General features: G+C 51.7%; 1 protein-coding gene across 1 annotated transcript; it reads left to right on the forward strand.

The window, feature by feature from the left end:
- The first annotated feature begins 743 nt into the window (after positions 1–743).
- Positions 744–23,778, forward strand: MASP1 (MBL associated serine protease 1). Its single transcript, XM_086843476.1, has 11 exons — positions 744–1,058; positions 3,230–3,455; positions 10,106–10,283; positions 10,545–10,676; positions 11,128–11,324; positions 11,602–11,749; positions 12,246–12,364; positions 13,218–13,296; positions 17,578–17,715; positions 18,678–18,752; positions 21,215–23,778. Exons 1-11 carry the CDS (start codon positions 841–843, stop codon positions 22,108–22,110), a joined length of 2,406 nt encoding a protein of 801 aa, XP_086699602.1. The 5' UTR covers positions 744–840; the 3' UTR covers positions 22,111–23,778.
- Positions 23,779–25,178: the final 1,400 nt, after the last annotated feature.

Below are 25,178 nucleotides of genomic sequence, written 5' to 3' on the forward strand. Positions count from 1 at the left end.
AGCTCGAGCTGAAGTTGGTAAACAGCTATTAAAGTTTTGCTCCTCATGTGTCCAAGGAGATTTCTGAACGAGGGAGTCGCTTGCATCCTTTGACGTCCTACGTGCTATTCCCTTATTTGCAGCCCAGATAGATCTTCTTCCCACTTAGCTATGCAGACGGGAGCTCGGGTTGGTTTGTGCCTGGCACAGGGAGGGGAGATCAATCTCCCGTGGCTTAGCAGGGAGTGTTCATGTTTTTACCTGTTTCCTGAATAGGCTCAAAACTTGGAACTTCAAAGTTTTCATTCCTGAGCAGAGTCCACTTCAAAAGCTGCTCTTTTGCCCTGGGACAAAATACTGGAATCTGGCAATTCCTCCAGTTCTACAGGAGGTTGCAAATTAGGGCTTCGTTTTATTCAGACTGTCACAACTCCAAAGTTTCTTGGAAGCCAGATCCCCATCCCAAACTCTGCTCGGCACTGAGCAAAGATGCTTAAAGCAATTTCTGAGCGCCGGTCCCAGCAGCAGCACCACCACTGAAGCTATTTATCCCCGCACAGGTTTTTGGGAGGGGGTTTTCGCACATTCTTGTCTTCTGTTTTTGCTGGAGCCTCAGACCCTATTGAGAGGCAAATTTTAGCCATCTGGCAAAGCAGGCTGTGAGCGGGGGGAAAAAAAAGAGAGAGAAAACACAATGTGCATGGGCACACACACACACACACACAAAAAACTCTGGAGATTAGGGAAGACAAAAACTCGGCTGAATGCTGGAGCGCAGGGCAGCCCCGCGGCGGAGAGGAGGGAGAGGCGGGCGGGGAGGAGGGCTCGGATGCGGGCAGGTCTGCCTGCCTGCCTGCCTGGATGTGGGGAAGGCTGCAGGCACGGGAAGGCGTGACCTGCATGGAAAATGCCAGACAGCTCCAGACGCACTCACACATAGGCGCACACACGCTCGCAAATCTCCGGACAGAGATAAGGCGGAGAGCGGAGCGCTGGGAAAGAGGCGAAGCCGTCCCCCGCAGGCGAGCCATCAATCCCCCGCAGCCAGCCCGCCGGGAAAGTCCCAGCAGCAAAATGAGGTGAGTTCCTCCGGGGGGCCGAGCTCCCGCAGCCGGCGGAGTCAGGGCACGGCCGGGCAGGGGGGGCTGTCCTGCTGAGGAAGGATTCCCGAGGATGAGCGCGGCTCCGATTCCCCGATCCCTGAGCCAACGAGGCAGCGCTCACGCCCCGGCTTCGTGCCGCAGCGCAGCCTGCATCCCGGCAAAGCCAAAGGGACATCCTGGCACGGGCACCGCTCTGCACGGCCGGGAAAAGGTGCGGGCGAGGTGGGACCTGCTGCATGCGCTTCTGTGCGTGGCACGGTCATTTATCGCTTTCACGTGAGGTTGAGACTTTCCTGTCGTGGGGAAGAAGTTTGATGCTGTTTTGCCTCCGCTGCTTCGGGGAAAGAAGAGCGGCGGAAGAAAACAGCCTGTTGAAATGGAAATGGAGGAGGTGATGCCCATTTACACCAGCACAGCATCCAGCCCCATGGATGTACTCTGACTAGAGAAGTAACAGTTTTTCCCTTCACACATTTTTGTGGTTTCAGAAAAGCTGTCAGAAAAGGGCATGCTCAACCTCACTCTGTTTGAACGAAAAATCAATCCAAATTTCTTAGCTCCCACTTACTTTTCTCTGTAACGAAGAGCTGAGAAAAGTGGTGGCACTACACAAATGAACCCCAGAAATTTACTGTCCTCGTTTTGAAAGAACACAGGTTAAAAATAATCCACTAATGCAGCTTCGAATTCCCCACTAGCATATCTAAATCAAGCCCTGATTTTGAAATCAGGTGTACGTGTATGTGTGAGTAGTTCCAATGTCTGTTGTACACACCTACAAGCCTTTGCCAGGCCTATTTTAGAAATTTTCATCTCTAATGGCTCTTATTTCCTGCATGCTTCTTTTCTTTTGTATGCTCCACTATGTGTAAAGGGCCTGAGGTCCTCTCTTCTTTCTGGGTCCTATACAATAGCACAGGCTTTTGTGTTCACACCTCCAGCACGGGTGGTGTTATCTCCTTGCACAGAGGAATACTCAGTTTGTGCTCCCTTTCATGTCAAATGAAGCTCGAGGCTGGTGTGAAGTGAGCTGGACCACCACAGATTTACCTGTTCTCTCTGCCCTCCTCTGGGATAGATAAGTTGGTAACAAGTTGGGACAAACTCTTCAGACCAAGATTTTTTTAAAAGATGGGTTTGATGGTTTTATGGATGTCAGTCTCTGCATGCTTCTCTCTTTTGGGGAGAAGAGAAGAGAAGAGAAGAGAAGAGAAGAGAAGAGAAGAGAAGAGAAGAGAAGAGAAGAGAAGAGAAGAGAAGAGAAGAGAAGAGAAGAGAAGAGAAGAGAAGAGAAGAGAAGAGAAGAGAAGAGAAGAGAAGAGAAGAGAAGAGAAGAGAAGAGAAGAGAAGAGAAGAGAAGAGAAGAGAAGAGAAGAGAAGAGAAGAGAAGAGAAGAGAAGAGAAGAGAAGAGAAGAGAAAAGAAAAGAAAAGAAAAGAAAAGAAAAGAAAAGAAAAGAAAAGAAAAGAAAAGAAAAGAAAAGAAAAGAAAAGAAAAGAAAAGAAAAGAAAAGAAAAGAAAAGAAAAGAAAAGAAAAGAAAAGAAAAGAAAAGAAAAGAAAAGAGAGGTAGAGTGTAACATGAAGGGCTGCAAAGCTGAGGCCTGGTTCCATCTTTGCCCAGCTGCAAAGATGTTTATTGAGAGCTAATGATCCCAATTTGGCAGGATCAGGCTCAGCAGTAGTAGTAGTAATAATAATTATAATGATAATAATAATAATTTAATGATACTTAGCAGTTATTGTCATGATGCTTTCACTAAATCGATTCAGAAAGCATCATTATTTTATTAAGCATGCTTATGTTTATTCTTCCATTAAATGAAGATTTGCCCACCAGAGCTCCATTAGTTAACGGATGTGTTGCCAATGGCTGCTGCTCCTAGAAGCATGGGAAACACCAAGCTCCTGCTGGCACTTCTGGCTGGCTGGGAGCTCTGGAGGTGCTTTTGCATCACTTGTGGCACCTGTGGTACCCACCTTTCAAAGGGGCTTTCCCCTCATGGGGGCCACATGCAGATCCCAGCTCCCAGGGGTTGCTCATGGTGCTGCACCTCCTCTTGCACGATCCACTTGGGAAAAGAGATGAGCCTTCCACAGGTATTGTCACTGCCAGAGTTTCATTTCATCTCCTCACGTGTGTGTTCCAGGTGCCCCCTGGCCTGGCCCTTCTGTGCCTTGCTGCTCTGCGTGGCAGATGCCGTGGAGCTGACAGACATGTTTGGGGAGATCCAGTCTCCCAACTTCCCTGACTCCTATCCCAGTGACTCAGAAATGACGTGGAACATCTCTGTGCCTGATGGATTTAAAATCAAGTTGTACTTCATGCACTTTGACTTGGAGTCCTCCTACCTCTGTGAATACGACTATGTGAAGGTGAGCTGTGACATCTGAGGGCAGATGGTGGGGTACACAGCAGAGCAGCTTGGCCAGCTGAGAAAGAGTAGTGCTGGAAAAGCTGGGAACAAGACAGCTTTCCCCATTTTATTTGGCTCAGGAGCTGTGAGTCCAGTGGAGCACAGGGAGAACACAGGTAAGCTGGCAGCATCCATTAGACCAACAGTGAGTGGGACACCAGAGTCAGAGCTTACCCACAGAGGAACAAATTTCTGAAAGTATCTGGGCACCTAATTCTTACTGCACCCAATGGGATTTTCACACCTATGAGCTGATAAAACACCTGTGGCTAAACACCAGTTTGTGCCACTCTGATGCCAGCAAGGAGAACCCCTGAGCTGGGCACACTTTGTCACCCATGGCTGTGGGTGCCTCTTGCAGCCAGCCTGGATCCCTGGCCACACTTTGCAGGCTCTTGGGACACCCTGTCCAGCCCCATGGGAAGCAGAAGGAAAAGGTTAGACCTGAGCTTGAGGCTGCTATGGAGGTTTCCAGGGAGCTGTCATGGCAAAACCTAAAATATTTCAGTCTGCTTCACTGCTGGGTGGTAACCCACCCAAAACTCTGGTGGCCTCACACTGCAGTGCCCCAGAGAAACCTTGCCTTTACACCACAGGTTTCTCCAAGCCCTTCTCCTTCACATCCAGGACAAGGGCAGCTCTTCATATCTTTGAAAATGTTCAAGTGTGGTGCTCCTGGCAGACCAGCAGTAGCAAGCAGGTGCTTTCTAGGTTGCCTGGCTGAACATACCTTACATCATCTCCTAGAACAAGCTCCACCCTGCACCTCCACACAAGAGGCAGTTGGAGCTTGCTCCCAGGTCTAGAACCACAGAACTTGGCCCTGGTGCTAGCTGCCAGACAATTGGAATTATTGTTTTATTCTTGCCCTAAGAAAACAAAGCAAACATTTGTGTGTTTTTTCCTCTAGGATCTGTTGCTCCCTGCTTTAATTTCCCCTTTGTGCTGGCACTCACTCTGTTACTAACAGCTCTCATTGAGGTTTGATTAGCTCTTTCTGCTTCTCCTGGATCTTCTCCAAGCACAAGGGCCCAGGGACATATATAGAGATATATTGCTTTAAAACCCCAATAAGCTCAAGGAATGGATTTCTTGGAAACTTTTCCCATTCCAAGCTTTACCCCTCCTCCCACCCTTCACCCCTGCTCTTTTTTCCCTTTTTCATAAGGCTCTCTGTTATTTGGCCATGGTGCCAACTTGGCACCACAGCTCTCCCTGCCCCTGGATTTCCATAAGAAGGCGGTATTTTTCACAGGGATTTAGATCTCAGCTGTATAAATTTGCTCGGGGCTGTAACTCAGCTTGCAGAGCCTCCACCACAGAATTACATTTGAAAAGTGATGAAAATGGATGGATTACAGGAGATCCAGAGGTTACTCTGCTGGCTGAGGGTGCAATCTTGATGCTACTAAACCACTGGTTTAGAGAACATTAAGGAGAGCAGTGAATGACTCCATGCCTCTTTTCCTTCTTGGGTTTGTGTGTCCAGCTCTGCCTGCATCAGTGCAAGGTGTAAAAACAACATCAGTCTCCTCTTTAACAGAGGCCACAGTGCATGGCTGTAGAATATAACTATAGACCTGGCACATACAGGTGCTTCTCTGTAATATTCTGCTGGTGCCAGTGAGGAAGCTCAGAAACACAGGCAGCCCTCTGTGTTCCATGGTGCTCAATGGATTCCCCATCTATGAGCTTGTACCACTGCTTTCTGAGCTCATGGGTAACTTTAATCTCTGCAGCACCACCTGCCAGAGAATTGGACAGGATGAATATATTATTATATTCCTCTGTGTGTGTGAAGAAACACCTTGTTTGTTCAGGGTTTTCATCACCTTGGCTGCCATAAGAAGGAGGTTAAAAAGGGGCTGAGCAGATGGAGACTCAATTCAGGACAGGCAAAAAGCACCTGTGCCCTGGCCTTTGCTGCCCACACTCCTTGGCTGCCCACACCAAGCTCTTAAGCAGTATAGAAGCTCATCCCAAGTGGCAAGCTCAGGGTGATCTGAGCTGTAAACCTGCACAGACCTCTGCTTTCAGGGTGGTCTGCAGAAGGGAACAGTTTCCAGAGCTCTGAAACAATGGCTAATTAAAACAATAGATGTTTATTTATATATATGTGCAAGCACACTTGCGTGTGTGTATATATATATATAAGAAGAATGTGGATCCTAAAGAAGTGCTCACAGCATGGGAGGCTTGTTTGTGCAAATGGGGATGGCAGAGAAGGGGAGATGCACTTCAGTAAGGAAGTGAGCCAGGAGGAATGGGAGGAGCAGCTATCCCCAAAATACCCACCTGGAGAAGCCCCCTGTGCAGGTAGAAAACTTCAGTCACATGCTGGGAAGCCAATCTCTGGGCCTCAGCACATGGCATACAGCCTCTCCTCAGGTTTTGGATGGCTGCTGTCAGCCACCTGCCAGGTGCATGTGGGCAGGGATGGAGCAGCCACCCACCCTGGGCTGCCCTCTTCCTGCTCCTTCCTTCTGCTGTGCTGCTCAGCAGGCTTTGCCCAGCTCATCACCATCCACAGGGAAGCAGTTTGGGGGTTCCTCATTTGCAGAGGGTTTCACGATGGTTTGCAAGCCTGCAGCACTGGCCCAGGGCACCCAAAAAGCCACAGCCCTGACTAGAAAAATCAGGTTAAGTGACTTGAACAGTGTCACTGAGGAGCACTGTGGCAGGGCAATGAAATCCTAGATTCTAAGGGGCCATCATGAGTAAATCCCTAATCTTCCTCTAGAGATCTGAACCTGGGGACCTGTCTATGAGGTTTTGAACATGGCTCAGTCAAGCCCTGGAATGAAATCAGCCCCCAAGAGCTTGTCAGCTAGCTACAGCCAGCTCCTTGATTGGAATGAAGATGGGGGACACCCAGTCAATGAGGCACTGGTGGGGGAATGCAGGATCAGGGAAAAAGCTTGTTTTTCATTCAGGGCACCGCATGCCCAGCCTGGGGCTGCAAGAAGGGTGATCAGGACCCAGGTACAACTTCCTCTGTTCAAACAAGGAGAAAAAGCACAAATCAAGGTTTGGCATGAACTGAGAGTTCAGGAGGAGAGCATCCTATTTTGGTCCTGTCAGCCAGCCCCAGCCAGAGGGTCATTCGTTCCATGGGAGTGTGGGGATTCAAAACTCCAAAAGGAGCACTTTGATCCCCAGGAGGCAGCTGGGAGAAGAGAGAGCCCAGGGCTTTGCTGCTTGTCTTCCCCATCCTGACAGCTCTCTACAGAGAGTGTCTGGTGGCACTGGCCATTCCTCTGTGCTGCTGGGGACAGTGCAGGGGGAGGAGGAAGACCAGGGTCTCTTTTCACCCCCTGCCTGGGTCTGTTTTCAGCCCCAGCCCCTCCAGGGAACAAGCCTTGCCCAGAAATAGAGCATGTGGGTGCAGCTGCCATGCAGGAGGGGACAGACTGGATGCCAAGCCAAATCCACAAGCACAGGAAACCAGCCATCCTCCTTTGTCACCCATGGCAGGGCTGCCACCTATGTTCCCATGGAAATTCAGGGCAATTTCATGTTTGTGTATGAAAGGACCCTTGATGTACCTTGGGGAGAAGATCTCCAGGACACTTAGATGTAGGCTTTTGCAGGGGCTGTCCCTGTTTCATTCCCAGCACTCAGCAGCAGCTGCATTGTGAGAGAAAAGCCCCGTTGCTCTGGGTGTTGCCTTCTTGCCACTCTGCGGGGGCCACCATGCCCTGCCCTGGCTCCGAGCATCTCCTCCCCATGTCATGTTCCCAGTGTCTTCAGCCCAGCGCTGCGATTTCTCTGCCTAATGAGCCATTTATATATATTACAAGTGGTATGTTTGGCCTTCATCAGTCCAATTAGTGCATTCCTGGAGGGCTGGAGAGGGGGGGCTGGTGGCGGCTGTGTTTCCGTATTGCCGACTGCCTGCTCCTCTCCCGCAGCAGACACCCAAGTGCCGGGCCAAATTCCCCTCGGTGTTTCTGGCATTTCATTAACCCCCTGGCTGCAGGAGGCACCTCCACAGCATCAGTGCTTCCCAGCATCCCCAACAGCCCAGCCCTGGGACAGCCTTCTTTTTCCTGCCAGCCAGGGCATCCCAGCTCCTGCCCCCAAGGGGGGAATCAATGTGGGGCAGAGAGGGGTCCCGCAGCTTGGGACACCCCTTAGACACAGCACCAGCCAAAATGCAGAGGCATAGAGCCATGGCCAGAGAGGGACTCCAATCCATCCAGAAAGGCAGAAGTCTTAATGAGGTACTGAGGATGCAAGAAGAAACAGGGAAGACAGCAGGAGGCATTGGCAAGGGTAAATTTAAGGCATAAGGGTGTCGCTGTATTTTATTTTTCAAAGGAGGATTCTTTCAGCGTATTTTTATAGGGAATTTATCTGTGGCAATTGATATTTCCCTCAGGGACACATCTTCTCTAGTGAAAACGTCGACATCGTGACCCGAGAGAGAGAAACTCCAAACAAACAACCAGGATTTAATTACCAGCCTGCTCGCTGGATGTAAATGATCTACAAGAAAGTATACAGTCCCCAGCAGAAGCAGCAAATATTAACCAGGGATGATGACCTCTCTGTTTAGTTTACTGCTGAAGGGCTGCCTCTGCTCCCTGTGGCTGGGGCATGGGACCCATCTCAGATAAGGGGCTGTGGATACCTCCAGTGAGGAGAGCACAGCTCTCCCGGGGCCCATCCTGCTGCTCCAGGGCTGCATCCAGGGATGCTGGGGGCTGGCTGGAGCATCCTCCAGCTGAGACACAGGGCACTGGGAAGATTTTCCCGCACTTCAGGAATGCTGTACTGCAAGTCCTGCACTCTCTGGGGCTGAAGGCGAGGAATGGGAACCCACACGGTGGCTCTTGAGTCCTGGCAGAGGTGACACAGCCCACCATCCCCACACAGAGCAGCTGGCTGGAAATTCCTCCTTCCCACAGACTTCCGTAAGAAAAAGCATTTTTCTGTGGAAGAGGCTGTGTCCCACGTGCTGGTGCAGCCAAGTCTGCACTTCAGGGCTGAAATGCCTTTTTCCTTCGCTTCTGGTGGTGGCACTCCCGTTTTTCAGTCTGAAACACTATTTCATTTCAAAACAATCTTTCAGATTTAAAAGCAATTCTAAAGCACCACAGTATATTTCAAAGGGATTGAAACCAGATGGAGCCCAAATTGTTTTCTTTTTTTGCCCCAGAATGCTGCTACAAAAAAAAAAAAAAAAATTCAATTGGGTTTTTGTCCCCAAAGCAGGGTGCGTGTTTTTTCTCAAAATTCCCAAAATTTATCATCGGAAAGTGTCTCTCTTTTCTGGCCAGCTCCAGCTTGTATGAGAGGATGGAAAATATCTGGAGGCAATGTCAAGGCATGCTGAGTTGCCATTTCCATGTTGGCTTTCCCTGGTGTGAACGAGTTTCCGCCTGTTTGTTCAGCTCTGGGAAATTTCCCTTTCAGCCCCAGACCCTCCCCAAAAGGCACATCCTGAGGGTCTCTAGGTGCAAGGGATGGAGTCAGAGAAGGGTCTCATCTTGCTGAGGCCAAGCAAGCCAGGGACAGCATTCCAACACCTCCAGGACCCCATGGGCCCCCGAGCAGATGACTGTTTTCCCCAGGCATGTGCTGGGGGGCTGCAGACTTCATTACAGCAGCAATTGCGGTGGCTTGGCTCAAGCAGTGTGGGGCTGGCTGGTGGTGTTCATCACATTCCTCTGCCAAGGCTTATTCATATTCAAATCCCCTGGGGGAGAGCAGGCAGGGTGCTGGGAACGGCCTGGGAGAGGTCGTGGTTGAGACAGGGGTTGGGGATGGGATGTGTAGGAGAAGGAGGTGGATCAATGTTGGAGAAAACAGCCAGGAAAAAGGAAAGGAGAGGGTTTGCAGGGAAAACTGAAAGTTTTTCTGCAGGGATTACAGTGGTTTAAGGCACAGATAAGGCAGTGTTTTAAAGGGATGCACACAGAGACTACTGAATGTGCTGTTACGACAATAGGGCACCCCGGCTCATCATTCCCATTCCTCAGCCCTCTGGGTGCATGGTCAGAGTCCCAGCAGTGCCTGCAACCACAGCTCTGGAGCCAGACAGAGAGCCTGGGTGGGAGGGACAGGACCAAGCTTGTCCAAGGCAACCCAGGGAACAGAAACAAATTACAGCTGCTGCTTTGAGCTGATGCAAAACCAATAGGCAGGGACTCCTCTAGGCCCCTCACACAGATGCTTGCTGTCTGGATCAGTGTTTGAGCCATGGGAAGAGGTGAGGGGAAGCATCTCAGGTACCACCAGCTCTGAGTGGGAATGACACAGGCAGCCCAGAGCTGATTTTCACACCCCTTCTTCTGCACTGCAGCCCCATGTCCTCATCCCACCTCCCAAATGGGCTCCCACCCTGCATCCTCCCCTTACACCCCCCAGCTCCTCCCTACATCCTGGATGCCACCTGCTCTTGGCATCTGCCTCAGAGATGCCTCCAGGCAGAACAGACAGACCTGAGTCCTTGTGCCCCATGGAGACACTGGGGAGTCCTGGCAGGGGACAGCCTGGGCAAGAGGCATGAGCTTCTGGACACAGAGGATGATTCCAATCCCAGCCTGACCTCCCCAGGGAACACACAGCAAGCTCTCCAGGCTCACCCCTTCTTTCTGCTAACAGATTGAAACTGAGGACCAGGAGCTGGCAACCTTCTGTGGCAGGGAGACAACGGACACAGAGCAGGCTCCAGGGCAGCAAGTGATCCTGTCACCAGGGCCCTACATGGGGCTCACCTTCAGGTCTGACTTCTCCAACGAGGAACGCTTCACCGGCTTTGATGCCCATTACACCGCTGTGGGTAAGCAGCATTTGAGCCTGCAGGGCCAGATTGCTAGGATAGGGAACCAGATTTGCAGGGACCACATCCCAGGTCAGCCTTGGGTTCCCTGGCAAGAGAAGAACTCGTGTGCAGCCCTTGGGCCATGTGGGACTCACTGGGTGCTCATGTGACCCACCAGATGGGATAACAGATTTCTTGGTGTTGTGGCAAATGTCCCCATGAGGAGTGACATGTGGACAGCTTCAGAGTGACCTGCCTTCCTTGTTAACTCCATTCTAGATGTGGATGAGTGCCTGGAGAAGAGTGATGAGGAGCTGGCTTGTGACCATTACTGCCACAACTACATCGGCGGGTACTACTGCTCCTGCAGGTTCGGCTACATCCTCCACTCCGACAACAGGACCTGCAAAGGTACCACGGGCACAGCCCTGGCACAGGGATGGGCACTGAGGGTCCCTGGGTAGGCATCACACCTACCAAGCACAGGCAAGACAGCACTTTTTTGCTGCCAGGAGGGATGAGGTGCTTCTTCCTCTATAAACCAGTAGTCTGGGACTCCTTCTCCCAGGGGCTGTGCTCCTCAGCTAAGCTCTATAGACCTCCTCAAGTCACAGAAATTAAAAGGTTTAGTCCCTGCTCTGAATCTGCATCATGTAGATTAGCTGGGACTAGCCCCCAGCCCAAGGCTTCTGTGCCATGAGCATATTTGGAAGTTGGCTGTGTGAGATTCTCCTTGCATGGACACATATTTGGGATCCATGGATCCACCCAACAGACCCCAGTCCTCTGGGAGGATTCCAGAGTATGGTCAGGGCTGGGACATGACTGTCAGGGCCCTGATGGAGCCATGTCTGTGTTTCAGTGGAGTGCAGTGACAACCTCTACACCCAGAGGAGTGGGGTAATCACCAGCGCCGACTTCCCCAGCCCCTACCCCAAGAGCTCGGACTGCCTGTACCGGATCGAGCTGGAGGAAGGTTTTTTCATCACCCTGGACTTCGAGGATAGCTTTGATGTGGAAGACCACCCCGAGGTGACCTGTCCATATGACCACATCAAGGTGAGCTGGGCTCTGCACACTCCACCTCTCACCTTTTATGTGCTCTGGTGATGGGATCAAAATCACCCCAGTCCAAACAGGGATGATGGAATCAGCACGAGCCCTGTGCTCTATTGACCCCGTGTCTCTTACCACATCTGCTTGTGACCCTGCTAGCCAGCAGTGACCCTCTTTCTGTTCACATCCCCCCAACACATGGTGCTTAAACCCCACTTCAGCCCCATCCTCAGGGATCAAAGAGCCCCCTCCAATCACCCACTCATCTTTGCCTTGGCAGATCAAAGCAGGCCAAAAGGAGTTTGGACCTTTCTGTGGAGAAAAGTCCCCAGGACGCATTGAAACCCAAACCAACAGCGTGCAGATCCGCTTCCACAGTGACAACTCTGGAGAGAACAGGGGCTGGAAGTTGTCATACACAGCAATTGGTAACTCCTGCTGCTTTCCTCTGTTTTCTGGGCTTGGGAACAGGAAGGGCTTTATAAAGCCTGCAGGTGAACACCATGAGTTTAGTGGTCCATGATCCTGTCTCCAGCAAGAATCTGTTCCAGAAATCATCATGGGGAAGGCATAAAATAACACGGAGCCCTCCCTCCAAAGGGTTCTTTTTTACCCTACAACAACTGGGCTCTGAAACAAGACCATATTGTAAAGCAGAGCAATTTTGGGCAGGATAATTGCACAAACTACTGTTATTAGCTCCCAGATTTGTAATGCTCAAAGCCAGAGAATTACAGACTGAAGGAAAGACATGGAGCCTCCATGCCTTCTAAAAGAGCCTGGCTGAGCCATGCCAGTGTAGACTAAGAGTAAAAGCAGGGCAGAGGTGCTCAGATTCTGCTACATGGGCTGGGTGCAAGAGCTGGGACTTTATATTTGCTCCATTTATTCCTCTGTTTAACTTCATTTGCTTTTTATTCAAAGGAAACCCATGCCCACTGGTGCAGCCACCGATCAATGGGAAAATTGAGCCTTCTCAAGCCAAGTACACCTTCAAAGACCAGGTTGTAATCAGCTGCAACACTGGATACAAAGTGCTGAAGGTATGGATTGACAACACAGAGCTGGGAATATGGGTAGGAAGAAGAGGATACTTCCTCTCAAAGCCATTGCATCTCTGGCAGAGTGAACACAATCACACATCATCCTCACCCCCTTCCCAGGGGCAAAAAAAACACCTCTGGCAGCTAACACCTTTTCTTTCCAAAGACACAGAGTTAAAAAGGAGATAGCATTTCCCTGAGCCACCTCTCAGCATCCCTCCAGAGCCAGTAAACTCGTAGAAGGTCAGGCCTGGCACCTCTGCCAGAGAAAAGCTCAGCAAAAGCTCTGAGGCAGCTGCCAGGGCTCTGCCTGCCCCCCACCTCAGTGGGCACTGTCTCAGCAGCCCTGCAGAGGCCAGCCTCCACTGCCTGGGAGGTCCTCGGGGACTTGGGGACAGCTTCAGCGAGTCAAGGGGGGCAGGATTTTGGCAGGCTCTCTCTGGGAAACAGCTGAGAACCACAGTGAGAGTGGCTGACTCATGGGGTGCCTGTCTTCCTTCCAAGCCAGTAGCCCACTTTGACTTCCAACATGGACTTGGGTATTTCTCTGATCTCCTCCCAGTCCCATCCTCACGCAGAGCTGCCTCCTTACCCATCTCATCATTTACAACAGGAATAAGTGACTCCAGTTCTTTGGCTTTCAGCATGCCACTGAGTTGCTGGCAGCAAGAAAACTCCTCAAGTTTTTCATTATGATTTTATTACAATTTTTAGCTAAAAAAGTTCTCTTCCAGGGGATGCTGGATATAACTTGACTAAATCACCAAGAAATTCCCTTTTTATTGAGAGATTTGTTTCTTTGCCTTGAACACTGGTAAGGTTTTGTGGTTTTTTTGTTGGTACTTCTGCACAGGATAACGTGGAAAGTGACTCCTTCCAGATCGAGTGTCTGAAGGATGGCACATGGAGTAACAAGATCCCTATCTGCAAAAGTAAGGACACCCTTCCCTACCCTGCCAATGTCCTTTTCCTGCCAAAATCATTTCATGCTAATGGAAGCTGCCCTGCCAGAGTGGAGTTCCTTACTCAGAGACACGAACCCAGCCAGAGAGCCTACGTAACCCTGCAAAGCTCTTTTGGCTTTTTCTTGGATAAAATGACGGGGCTCAGGCCAAATGCCATGAGCAGATTGGTGTTTTTATTTAGATTACTCATATAACTTGATTTGTGAGCCACTTTGCTGTCTCCCTGTCAAAGAAAGAGCAAGCCTGGCTCTTGAGAATGGTCTCTGTCAGGTAAGCCTGGGACAATGTGGGATAATCTAGTTCCTGGTTCAAATTTCCTTTCCAGTGGAGGCTATTAAAATGCAGGGCATTAGAGAGGCCCCAGGTACCAGCCTAAACTGGGCACTGCTCAAGTAAGTGAGTGGGGAGAGAAAAATGTCCAAATGTTTACAAACCTTAAAATGGGAGAAAAGGAAAGAAGAAAAGAAATGCCATTTGAAGGACAGGTGATAATCTTCTTTCATCTAACCCAGTTCTTCTCTCAGCTCGGGCTCGGGAGATGTACCTGATCACACCTTTTCCCTTTCCCCCAAACATCTCAGAGCTCAGGGAGGCTCTCACTGCTACTCAGTGCTGTAAGGCTGGCCTGGAGAGAAAAGCAGCAAACATGGTCAGAGATTGTCCCAGGTCCTTCCAGGAGAGGCAGGAGAGGATGCTGTCTAGTGGTGCTAGGATCCAGGTTCTCCTCATCTGGGCAGACTCTTTTTCTTTTAATAATATTGTGCATCTTACCTTGGCAGAAACAGTATATCTGGAGTTTTAATTCATGTTTTATCAAGCCAAATGGAAATTGGGAGTCTCTCAGACTTGGTAAATAGATTAATAACTGAAAGGTCTCCTTAAAAACCACTGGGGTCAGTGATGCCTCTGCCCTACTGAGGAACTCCCACTCCAACACTCTCACTACCACAGATTCCTATTGATCTTATCCAGTTTGAACAGTGATCAGAGAAAAATTTGCATTGTCCAAAATTAGAACAAAATCTAGGTACTTTTAACACCATTTAAAAAAAAAATCCTTTTTCTTTTTTTTCTTTTTTTCTTTTTTTTTTTTTTTTTTTTTGAGAAAATTTAAATTATTACCTGCATTGTTTCAGCTGGGCTGGAACTATTTCCTTCTTGTGCATTATAACTCATCATACTAAATTTCTAAGACCTTTTTGGTCTTAGAAAAGCAAAGAAGCCCTTAAATAGGCAATTTAGCCCTCCAGACTGCAAAGACTCCTACCTCCCCAGCATGTCTGTGAGAGGCAGGGCACAGACAATGCAGAAAATAGAAAACTTCTCAGCAAAGTGGATAAAATCCAGCTCCATAGCCTGGAGAGGCTAAACAGACACCTGTGTCCACTGCCCCCAGGTTGCCCTGGCTGTGCAGAGCGAAGGGGTCCCCAGCAGGGCCGTGGCTCCATTGGCATCCACGGCACCCTGGCACGGCTCACTGGGAGCTCATTAACGATTTCTGGTGTTTTGGGGGCTGGGTTTCCTGCATGTCTCTCTCTGCTCATCTACTAATTGGGCTTTCTCTCTCTGCTCTCCTCCTTCCCCTCTGCTTTCGGTGCAGCTGCAGATAGAGCCGACAACCAGACAGAGGGAAGAGCCGGCTCGGAGCAAGTGGCCGCGTGAGGCTGGCGCCGGCCGTGCCGCCCCGACGGGCAGCCTGTCTCGATGCCCCTCTGATCTGTCCAGTACCCAGGGCAGGTTCCCTTTCCACTGGCCTGGCTGCCAAATCCATCTCTGTGGCTTGTCTAACTGGCATGGCACTCTTAACCCCCACACCTGGTGCTTTCTTAACTCCGTCTCAAGAAGGGTGAAGGAAATTGGCGTCGAGTCCCCCTTTCCCACTGACACACTGCCCCACGGGAAGGGACCCCAGCTGGCCCCAGCACTGCTGCCTGGGGACCACGTGCTGCTGCCAGCTCCCAGCATTTCTGCATTTCTCCCTCTCCACTTGGTCTCCTGGGGAGCCTCAGCTCCCCCTCCGAGGCAGCCGTGCAAGGATCGTGGCACAGCCGCCCAGTTGGTTGGTTGGTGGGTTGGATTCAGTGTCCCAATGCCCTTCCTCACTGGCCCAGTCTCACAAATAAGAAACACTCCTTCCTCTCCTCTCTCCAAGAGTCCTGGTGCCTTTCAGATCCCCTGAACAAGGATGCCTGGAGGATAGGTTGGCACCACCAGCCCTTTCCTGCAGGCACTGAGCCCTGGCACTGTGACAGGGGGATGGATGTTCCTCCATTTCCCCTTTGCTCCCCACATTTGGCCTGGCAGAGGTGAGGATGGACTAGCCTCAGGCTGACTGCAGCTGAAGGAGGCCAGAGCCTGGTATCTGGCCCTATTCACATCCCCAGGAGCCATGGGCACACACCCTGGACTCCCTGGGGCATTGGAGGCTCCACTAGGAGGGTGGTGGGATGTGGGCCAGAGGCTGGGAAAGAAAGAGGAGGAGGAGGAGGTGTGTGTTTGGGACATCAGTCCACTTCTGGTCCTACAAAGACAGAGATGCTAAATGCCCCTTTCCTGAGGGAAAACTCTAGAAAGGCTTATAGAACGAATGCCCTCCCCTCACCCTGTCAGCAGGACCTGGGACACTGATGCAGCAACACCTCTCTACAAAGGTCCATTCTCCAGGCATCAGGCTTGTCCAGGTCTGAGGGGCACACAGGGCTGTGTGGGTCAGTGAATGCTGCCTTGCAGCAATAAACAATCCCAGAGCAGAGATGCAGGCCAGGATGGTCCCCTGACATTCATTTCGTCTTTCCTGCAAGGAAACAGGTACACAGTCTCCACCCAGCCTGCCTGCACCTTCACACTCATCCTATCACTTGCTGTCCCTACAGACAGTGGAGGGGACCCTGGTGAATGGTAAGCTGCAGTATTTTGCCATAAACCAGGCTTTTTTCACCCAAGGAATTAGGCAATCCTGAGCAGTGGCACATAGCCCTGGTTCCACCTACTATGTCTAGTGAATTCTCTCTTTGTTAGCCTGGATCAGTTAGGACTGCTGTCCTCATTCCCTTCACATCCTGGAGCACATGGGAACCAACAGACCTCACATCATCCCTGATCCATAGGACCTGCTCACTGCAAAGTCACCATTTCCCTACTCAACCCCTCATTCTAAACATAGCAGAACCCAGCTCCACAGCACTGCATTTCTTGGCAGGATCAGACCCTGGCTCCTGCCTTCCACTGGGGCAGGTCACCCAGGATGGGGTAGGGGAAGGCTGCACAGCATCACCCAAATGTGCTGTCAACTGCCCACGTGGTAGGAAGGCTCAGCTCCAAGGAGGTTACTCCTGGATTTGACAGATGAACCCTCCCACAGCCTGGGGTCCTCACTGGAGTATTTGGCACAAGCTTAATAGTGGGGACAAGCTGTGGGGAGAGGCTGGGCAGAGCATGCTGAGGGATCATGGGGAGAAAGGGACAGGCCATGGGGAAGGGCAATGGCACCCCAAAAATCGTCTCCCTCCATCACACCCTGAGTCAAGACCAGGGACTGGTGAAGCAGAGCCAAATCTGCTGATGTCTTGGGGGATGGAGCAGGTCTGGTCTCACCCACACGTACAGGCCTCACCCCTGCCTGCAGACCAGCCAAGCCACACTCTCAATGTCCTTCACAGGACAGCCAGGACCCAGGGTTGTTCCACCTGATCTCTAAATGCTCATCAGCACGGTTCGGTGAGCAAGACCAGAGCAGGAAGGACAGGGCTGTGCTCTCAGCAAAGAGGAGCACCCCGATGCACAGCTGATGAATCACTGCCTGCCTCTCCCTGCTCACCACTACAATGCAGAGACACACTGTGGGACCATCTCAACAGACCTCACCTGCCAGAACAGGTTTTTCCTCTCACTGGTGTAGCAGAGAGATCTTGCAGTACATGGAGGGGCTCCTGGGCCCAGGGTCTCCACCAGTGTGAGTGGTGTTGGTCACACAGCCTGGGGGTGGGACATGCTGCTGGTGTTCCACGGTGCCACCCATGCTCTGCCTGTGCAGGGTGGCCTTGGGAGGGTTTCACAGAGCCAGGCTGCCTGCCAGGACAGAGCCTCCTGCAGTGCCATACAGAAAAGGGAGACAGCATTATACAGGCCCTTGGTCTGCCCTACAAGACCACCATCCCATGCCAATGGCCAGCACTGCCTGCCTGCTGGCTGGCTGAACACCCCAAGATACAGCACAGGATTCAACCCCCCTTCTGTGTTGGCTTTCAGTTGCTGACTGCAAAGCGCCGCCGGAGCTGGAGCATGGCTTTGTCACCTTCTCCACCAGGAACAACCTGACCACCTACCAAGCAGCCATCCAGTACCACTGCCAGCACCCCTACTACCACATGGCCCCCAACAGCACCGGTGAGCAGTGGGGCCAGGCCACGTCCCCACGGCACAGTGAGGGTGGGCACATGGGATGCAAGTGGGGGGAGCGTGGGATGGCAGCTCCAGGGTGTTTTACAAGCAGCAGGCTGTGAGTGTAGCCTACACATACCAAACCCTTTGTCTGCCCTGCCTGGACTACCAGACTGGACAAATCCTGCTCCACAACGAGGTAGGATGGAGTTGGCCCTGTTGGCCGCTTTGCCTGAGTGTTTCACAGCCTTGGGAGAGCAGTGTGGGTGTTCTGCCTTCTTACCCTGCCATCTGCTCCCTGCAGACTACAGGATTTTCTGTCTCTATGAAAGGAGCTGCTACCGGAGAGAGCACCTCTAGAAGGGTGCAGCAAGGCTCATCCCAGCACCCAAATGTTCAGCACAGACAAAGTTGAACAGACAGCAGTGGGGTCATTTCAGACTGAGTTTATCCTGCCAGCCCCCTTGGTGCACAACTACAGAAAAACCACAAGGTGGTTTATCAAGCACCACAGTGCTCTGTACCCTCCAGACCCAGTTCTGGACAGTGGAAAGGGTGCATATGCAGCCCAGCCCTTCTCCCTTCTCCTCCCTCATCAAGAAGCCAAAAGAATTCTTCACATTCTTGTCTCCCTGCTTTTATCTCCCTGCATATGGTCCCAGCATCACATAAGAATTAGCAGAATGGGCATTGGCAGCATTTTTATGTGGAGGTAGTTGCCAGCAGAGGCTGAGGCTATAGCACAGCCCTGCAGACAGCTCCAGGCAATGAAACGGAGGATGGAGACATGTCCCTGCATGGGGGCAGGGCTACCATGGCCCCCCGGGAATGGAGCACTAAAAGGGAGGTCACTTCCTGCTCTGAAAAAGGGTTCAAAGGGTCCTGACAGCTGGGCAAGGTCTCCTCACTGGAAAGAACAATCCCTCATGCCAGGACCAGAGCCCAGCTAACACTTTGCTCTCTTCCAGCCACCTACACGTGCGATGCGTTGGGGCAGTGGAGGAGCAAGGAGCTGGGGACCGAGCTGCCATCCTGCAGACCAGGTACTGCTGCTGGCTGCCTGGTTCCTGCAGCCAGGGGTGACACGCAGGGACACGCAGGGAGGGGCTGCTGCCACGCTGCTCCTGGTGGCAGTGCCAGCTATGCATCCCAAGTGCCACAATGCATGGCCAGGAGGGTGGTGGGGACAGAGGCTATCTCAGCAGGCCCAGACTGTCAGGGTGCAGTGGTGGCACCGGGGTCACAGCCATCCCAGCTGTCTGGGCTCCCCAAACTCCCCCACAAGGAAACCAGCAGCCCACTGGCCATGATGAGCCCTCAGTGTCCCTGGAGGTGGTTTTAGCCAAGAGCAGAACTTTACCTGGCTGTCATCCGAACTGAATGTCTACACATCCAGTAGCAGTTATCACCTCTTCAAGCCTTCCAGAAGCTGCTTTACAGGGAAGGAAAAGTTCCAAGTCTTTGAGCAGTGGCAGAAATGTTTGCAGCCAGCAAGTTTCCAGGCCAGGCACCTGCTCGGGATTAAATAAAAGTCTCTGGGAGAGTTTCTGGCTGTAGCCAAGCATGGTGCCAGGCTGGCTGGCACGTCAGGGGCCTGGAGGCAGCTTGGGTGTGGATTGTAATGGGATGTGCCGCAATGGCTCTCCAGAGGGGTGCAGGGATCCGGCTGCTGTGCAGCAGCTGCAGCTGCAACCACCCTGGGCTTCAGATATTGGCCCAGCCCCATGGAGGGTATCTGCTCTCCAGCCATGCTGAGACACTGCAAGGCTAGAGGAAGGACTCCTAAGATTCCCTGCATCCCATAAAACTCCAAGACCAGGGCTCTGGCTGCTCTTGTTGTGGCAGCTGCTCTCTGCATTGCTGCTTGATGTTTCAGCCTGAACTAATTTGAGCCGGGAGCATACAGGGACAGCTTTGGGGCCATAGCTGCTTTCATGGGCCATTTCCAGGCCTTGTGATTAGTGACAGGAGTCAGAAAGACTTCAGGAAAATGGAAAATCCCAGAGAGAGGGTGACGCTCTCCTGAGATCGGCATCTGCAGGCAGCAGCTGGCCAGCTGCTCTTCAGATCTTCCCCTGTGTCTCACGCACCTCCCCATCAATAGGAGCCTCTCTTCCAGGCTGCTCCATGCCTGCCTCTGCCATTAGTGGGAGCATTTGCAGCCTGGTCAGCATTTTTGATATGTAATTTAATAGAACAAATATTTGGCTGGATGTGCTTCCTCTAAAAGCATCTCCCTGGGACGGCCGTCAGCTTCAGTGCAGCAGAGCAGCTGGGCTGGGACCCAGGAATTCGTTTCCTGAGCATGTTTTCTATTCCTTTCAGCACTGGGAATGACAGAGGTGTGGAGCACACGCAGAGACACATTCACCATGATCCCTCCATGCTAGAGTTACATTTTTTCTAGAGGCAGACCCCAGCCTCAACAAATCCACATTATCAGCTTCCAGTGCTCCTGCCCTGGTTCCAAGACTGATTCTCACCCTGACCCCACCACCTTGAGGGGTCAGACCCTCTGTTTGTGAGGCTTTGCATCCTCCCCTCACAGCACAGGTGGCATTGAGGCAGTCCCAGCACTTTCCATGGAGGATATGGGGTTTTTTTGCAGACTGAGAGGGATGAGACCAGCACCCGAGTTGCTGTGGTTCAGGACTCTTCCAGATGTAAGACAAGCCCAAATGGACTCCCACAACCTCCCAGTGACATCAGCATCCCCAACCCACCCGAGAATCCCCCTCCAAAATGCTGCCACAGGCAGGAATCAGCCCCACCACAAACAGCCATGTCCCAAGGCTTAAGATCCCTGAGGACAGGATTGTCCCTCCCCACCGTGTCCATCTTCTTAAAGCCACCTTCAGCATCCTGATTCCCTCGGTCTTCCTAACACCGTGTCTACATAAAGCTCCTGCAAGCAAAGCAGGCACCATGTCAGGGCTCTTCAGGCATTAATTCTGGGTCTGTTGAAGAGCTGAGCAGAGAGGGTCTGGTTTTTTCTGGCTGTCAGAATTGTGAGTGATGAGATGCAGGAGTAAAGCCCATGGTGCTAGGCAACATCCTATGGCCAAGCCTTCTCCAGCCACAGCAGCTCCAGGAGGACAAATGCCATGGCTGTGAGAACACAGACCTCATGACAGGTCTCAGAGTGAGGGGTGAGACTGGGTTGATGTCAAGCTCCCACCATCATTCCCCTGGGTCTCTTGGCACACTGAGCAGGAGTCAGGCAAGTGCCTGAAAGGTCTGGGAAGGGCTGGGTGAGCTCACAGGTCACAGTGAGGCTACAAGATTACTCATTTGGCCTTTCTGCTTCTTAAATGGTGTAGATCTAGCCAAATCGCTCCAGAAACTGAAAATGGAAAGAAAAACAAAACCTAAAAGGACAAAAGAGAGTGTTTGGTTTGAAGATAACCACATGGCATAACCTACAGGGTTTGTTTTTGTGTTTTTTTTTCATTTGTTGACTAAATAAATAAGCTGGAAGTAACTGTCCTGTCCCTTCTGTCCCCAGTGTGTGGCCGGCCAGCTCGTCCTCTGCCCGGCATCATCAAGCGCATCATCGGCGGGCGGAACGCGGAGCCCGGCTTCTTCCCCTGGCAGGCCCTGATTGTGGTGGAGGACATGTCCCGGGTGCCCAACGACAAATGGTTCGGCAGCGGGGCCCTGCTGTCAGAGTCCTGGGTGCTGACGGCCGCCCACGTGCTCCGGTCCCAGCGGCGGGACAAGACCGTCATCCCCGTCTCCAAGGAGCACGTCACCGTCTATCTGGCCCTTCACGACGTGAGGAACAAGATGGAAGCTGTCAACAGGACGGTGGAGAGGATCATCCTCCATGAGGAGTTTGACATCCAGAACTACAACCACGACATCGCGCTGGTCAAGCTGAAGGAGAAGGTGACCATGGGGAAGTATGTCATGCCTGTCTGCCTGCCCCAGTTTGAGCATGAGCTGGAGGGGCCTCACCCCAACACCCTGGGGCTGGTGGCTGGCTGGGGGCTCTCCAACCCCAACATCACGGTGGATGAGATCATCAGCTCAAGCATGAGGACCCTGTCTGACATCCTGCAGTACGTCAAACTGCCCGTGGTGCTGCACGCCGAGTGCAAGACCAGCTACGAGTCGCGCTCAGGCAACTACAGCGTGACCGAGAACATGTTCTGCGCCGGCTACTATGAGGGGGGGAAGGACACTTGTCTGGGAGACAGCGGGGGAGCCTTCGTCATCCAGGACCCAGGAACGCGGAGGTGGGTGGCCCAAGGGCTGGTCTCATGGGGTGGCCCGGAGGAGTGCGGCAGCAAGCAGGTGTACGGTGTGTACACCAAGGTCTCTAACTATGTGGACTGGGTGGAGCAGAAAACAGGCTCCTCAGAGAGATGGACACTTCTGGACCCAGAGCTGGAGAGATGAGTGACTAAGCAGCCTGCTGCCATCGTGGCTCCCTTTCCTCTTGTTGTTATTGTTTAATGTGCTCCAGACTCGGGTCTTTCGCAAGCAATAGCCACGATACTCCACGCATGCCAAGCCCTTGCCAGGTCATTTGTTTCGCTTGGTCCCCCATCCCTTTGCTTGCGTTCTTAGGAAATGCTTGCTAGGGAGCTGGAGGGAGGGGGCAAAGGACAGGATCTCAGCTGGTGTCCTCCGCATGTGCTGCCCATCTGCAAACCTCACCCACACTCCAGGGAACTGCCCTCCGAGCCAGGAAAGAGGCACAGCAATTGAGGCAGCGTTTCCCTGACACCAAAGCTTTGTACCGTGCACAGGGAATTGTCCCTACCCCCAGGACTCTCCAGCCAATTCTATCCATCAGAAGATGCAACTACAGAGCTTCAAATCCTATGGACAGTGCAGGAAATCCACGTGGGCAGGCCTGGGCCTCACAGGTTCCCCATGCTGGTGAACCCCTTTTCTGTGCAAGGAGTAATGAGAGTCCTAGGAGTTTGCCATTATTTTTATATACAAATAAAAGTCCCTTCCTGGTGGCATCTCAGGTGATATCCACCTGGCCCCAAAGATGTGAGGATGCATCCACATTTAGCCCTAAACTTCAGCCATGGCTGCCAAGACAGCACCAGCCCAAACAGGATACCTGTATCCCACCATGTGGGATGAGTGACCCACAGAGGACACGAGGACACGGAGCAGGGTTTGGACTCAGCATCACCCTGACCTCCAGCCACAAAAATTTCTCCAATCCTCTATCACTTGAAGCCCTCTCTAGTCCCACCCTGAGATTAGCTCTGTGGTTTCCAGCCACAGCAGACCTCCCAAGGAAAGTTTTCCATTACAAGACAACTTCACATTGGCTGTATCTAATAATTATTTTCAGCAGAATCATTTCATATAAAACATTCTTCCTTGGCTTTCATCTCCTTCTCAGGGGCCTGGTTAGTCCTGCATGACAGTTTATTCATTCTTGCAAGAACCTAGTCCCTTTTAACTGCTTTTGAGGCCACTGATCTAGCTGATTTACAAGTTACCAGTGATATTCAGTGTTTGCTCATGGCTCTTGCGGCCTATTGCAGGTGTCCAAATCCTTCTAGACTGACTCAAACCCACCAAACACACCAGAAGTATTCATATCTCCCCAGCTTCCCTCCATGGCCCATGCAGACAAGTCTCAACAAGGAACAAGGTCAGGTCCTTCCTTCAGCAGGGACACCTTCTGTTCTATTTGCCAGCAAAGCCCTCCTATAGCTGTAAGCAACATGCAAAAATTACCTGCTGTGCTCTCTGTGTGTCTGTAGCCTCCTTCAGACCTTTCTTTCTCCTCCTCCTCCTTTGGTTTTTCCATGAAAAGAAGAAGCCAACAGTGGATGAACCATTCTGACATTTTGCTATTATCCAAAAAGCCGTTTGTAGAACTTGTAGAGGAGCAGAAGGCCTAAGGATGATTGAACTTGCAGATACACTATGAACTGTACTCTTGGCTATGTCATGTAACTGCAAGGTATTTTTTAATATATATGTATTTCTTTTTTTTATATATATTACATTCTGTAAAATATCTGATGTCAGGTAAGGATGATTCTCTCAGTCTTCGTCCTGAGAACAAAATAAAACTTTTGTATGTACTGAGTTTGTGCCCCGTGGCTTTTATTCCAAGAGGAACACGGTCAAGTCTGGTTGCTGATGTCTGCTATGCACGCCTGCACTCCCAGGAGAATCCTCACACCATCCCTCACTCCGACGGCTGCTCAGCCTTGGTCTGTGCAGCTTCTTGGGCTGAGACAGACCCTGAGCAGCCCCTGAATACAAATCACAAAAAAAGGGCAACAGAGGAGGACCTGCCTTCAATTATTTATAGCCTTAGCACATCACTGAAGATGGGGGTAGTGGCAGGAGGAGAGGGCTGCAACCTGTTTGCTGAGAATAGCAATTAAGTCTGAATTCAATTGACATGAGGAAAAAAATATGAGGTGTGTGACTTTGGCTTTAATAGATGTGAGAAATCGGCCCATCCTCACTAGTTGTTGGACTGAGAGCTTGTCCTCACAGCAGAGGACCTGCAGGGAACTCAGATGTAAGCTGAGGCAGGGACAAAACTCCACCAGACATCTCTGTACCAGAGACTGTGAGAATCTACGCTCTGGAGGGAGATTAAAATAATGGGGACTGTCTCCTCCCTTGTGCCTGTATCCAGGGCTGGGAGCTGGGTTATTGATCCCTATTTTCCAATGGCACAGAACTGAAAAACAGCACGAGGCTCCTCTGTTTTGATGGCAGGGAGGAGGGTGGTGGGTCTGGCTCGCTAACAATTCCAGAGACATCACAGGAGTAAAGGAGAGGAGAGAGAAAAAGCAAAATAAAGGCATGGTCCCCTGAGCATTAAACCATCGCCTGTAGGATCTGAGCCCAGACAGCCCTGGGGCACATTAAAAAATATTGCTGTCCTTTAACAGATCACTGGTAAATACACTCTCCCCGCCTCCCGTCAATAGCTTTGCCGGGAAATCCCGGGGCCAGCCCAGCCCTCGGCCCCTGCTCACAAAGCTGCGGCCGCCGAGCGCCAGCCCCGAGCGCCCCTCGGGCTCTGCGGTGGGCTGGGAACAGGCAGCCGAGGGGAAAAGGGAGACCAACAATGGCCTTTGCATTTTCTGGCACCTCGCAACCTGCCAGAGTGCTGAGAGCTTCTCTCCAGGGAGACAGGCGCGGAGACAGCTATTTATCAGTCTGGCTGTGGTGGAAAGCCAGCAAAACATCCCTGGGTGAAGTTTTTCGCTGTCCCTGGCTGCGAGCACCAGGCGCGAGCTGAGAGTTGCTGTAGCAGAGCCCAATCTCAAAGAGACCAGGGGGACAGACAGGACCTGCACAGAGCACACAGAGAGAGCATCCTTCTTCCCTCATCCCCTGGGATGGGCTCGCTGTTCCCATGACAGCCGGGGGCCTGGCCAGGCCAGGAGTGCTTGCTCTGAACCCCAAAAGTGCCAAAAGCCACAGAAAGCAGAATTTTGAAGGCAGTTTGCTAAGAAACTAGT

The sequence above is a fragment of the Cyanistes caeruleus genome, chromosome 10, assembly GCF_971803275.1.
Source record: "Cyanistes caeruleus chromosome 10, bCyaCae1.hap1.1, whole genome shotgun sequence".
NCBI classification, from domain to species: Eukaryota; Metazoa; Chordata; class Aves; order Passeriformes; family Paridae; genus Cyanistes; species Cyanistes caeruleus.

Coding starts and splice junctions, on each gene's coding strand:
- MASP1 (XM_086843476.1), top strand. CDS start 841: ATGTGGGGAAGGCTGCAGGCACGGGAAGGCGTGACCTGCATGGAAAAT. Junction 10,284..10,544: donor TGCCCATTACACCGCTGTGG/GTAAGCAGCATT, acceptor ACTCCATTCTAG/ATGTGGATGAGTGCCTGGAG. Junction 12,365..13,217: donor CTGGATACAAAGTGCTGAAG/GTATGGATTGAC, acceptor ACTTCTGCACAG/GATAACGTGGAAAGTGACTC.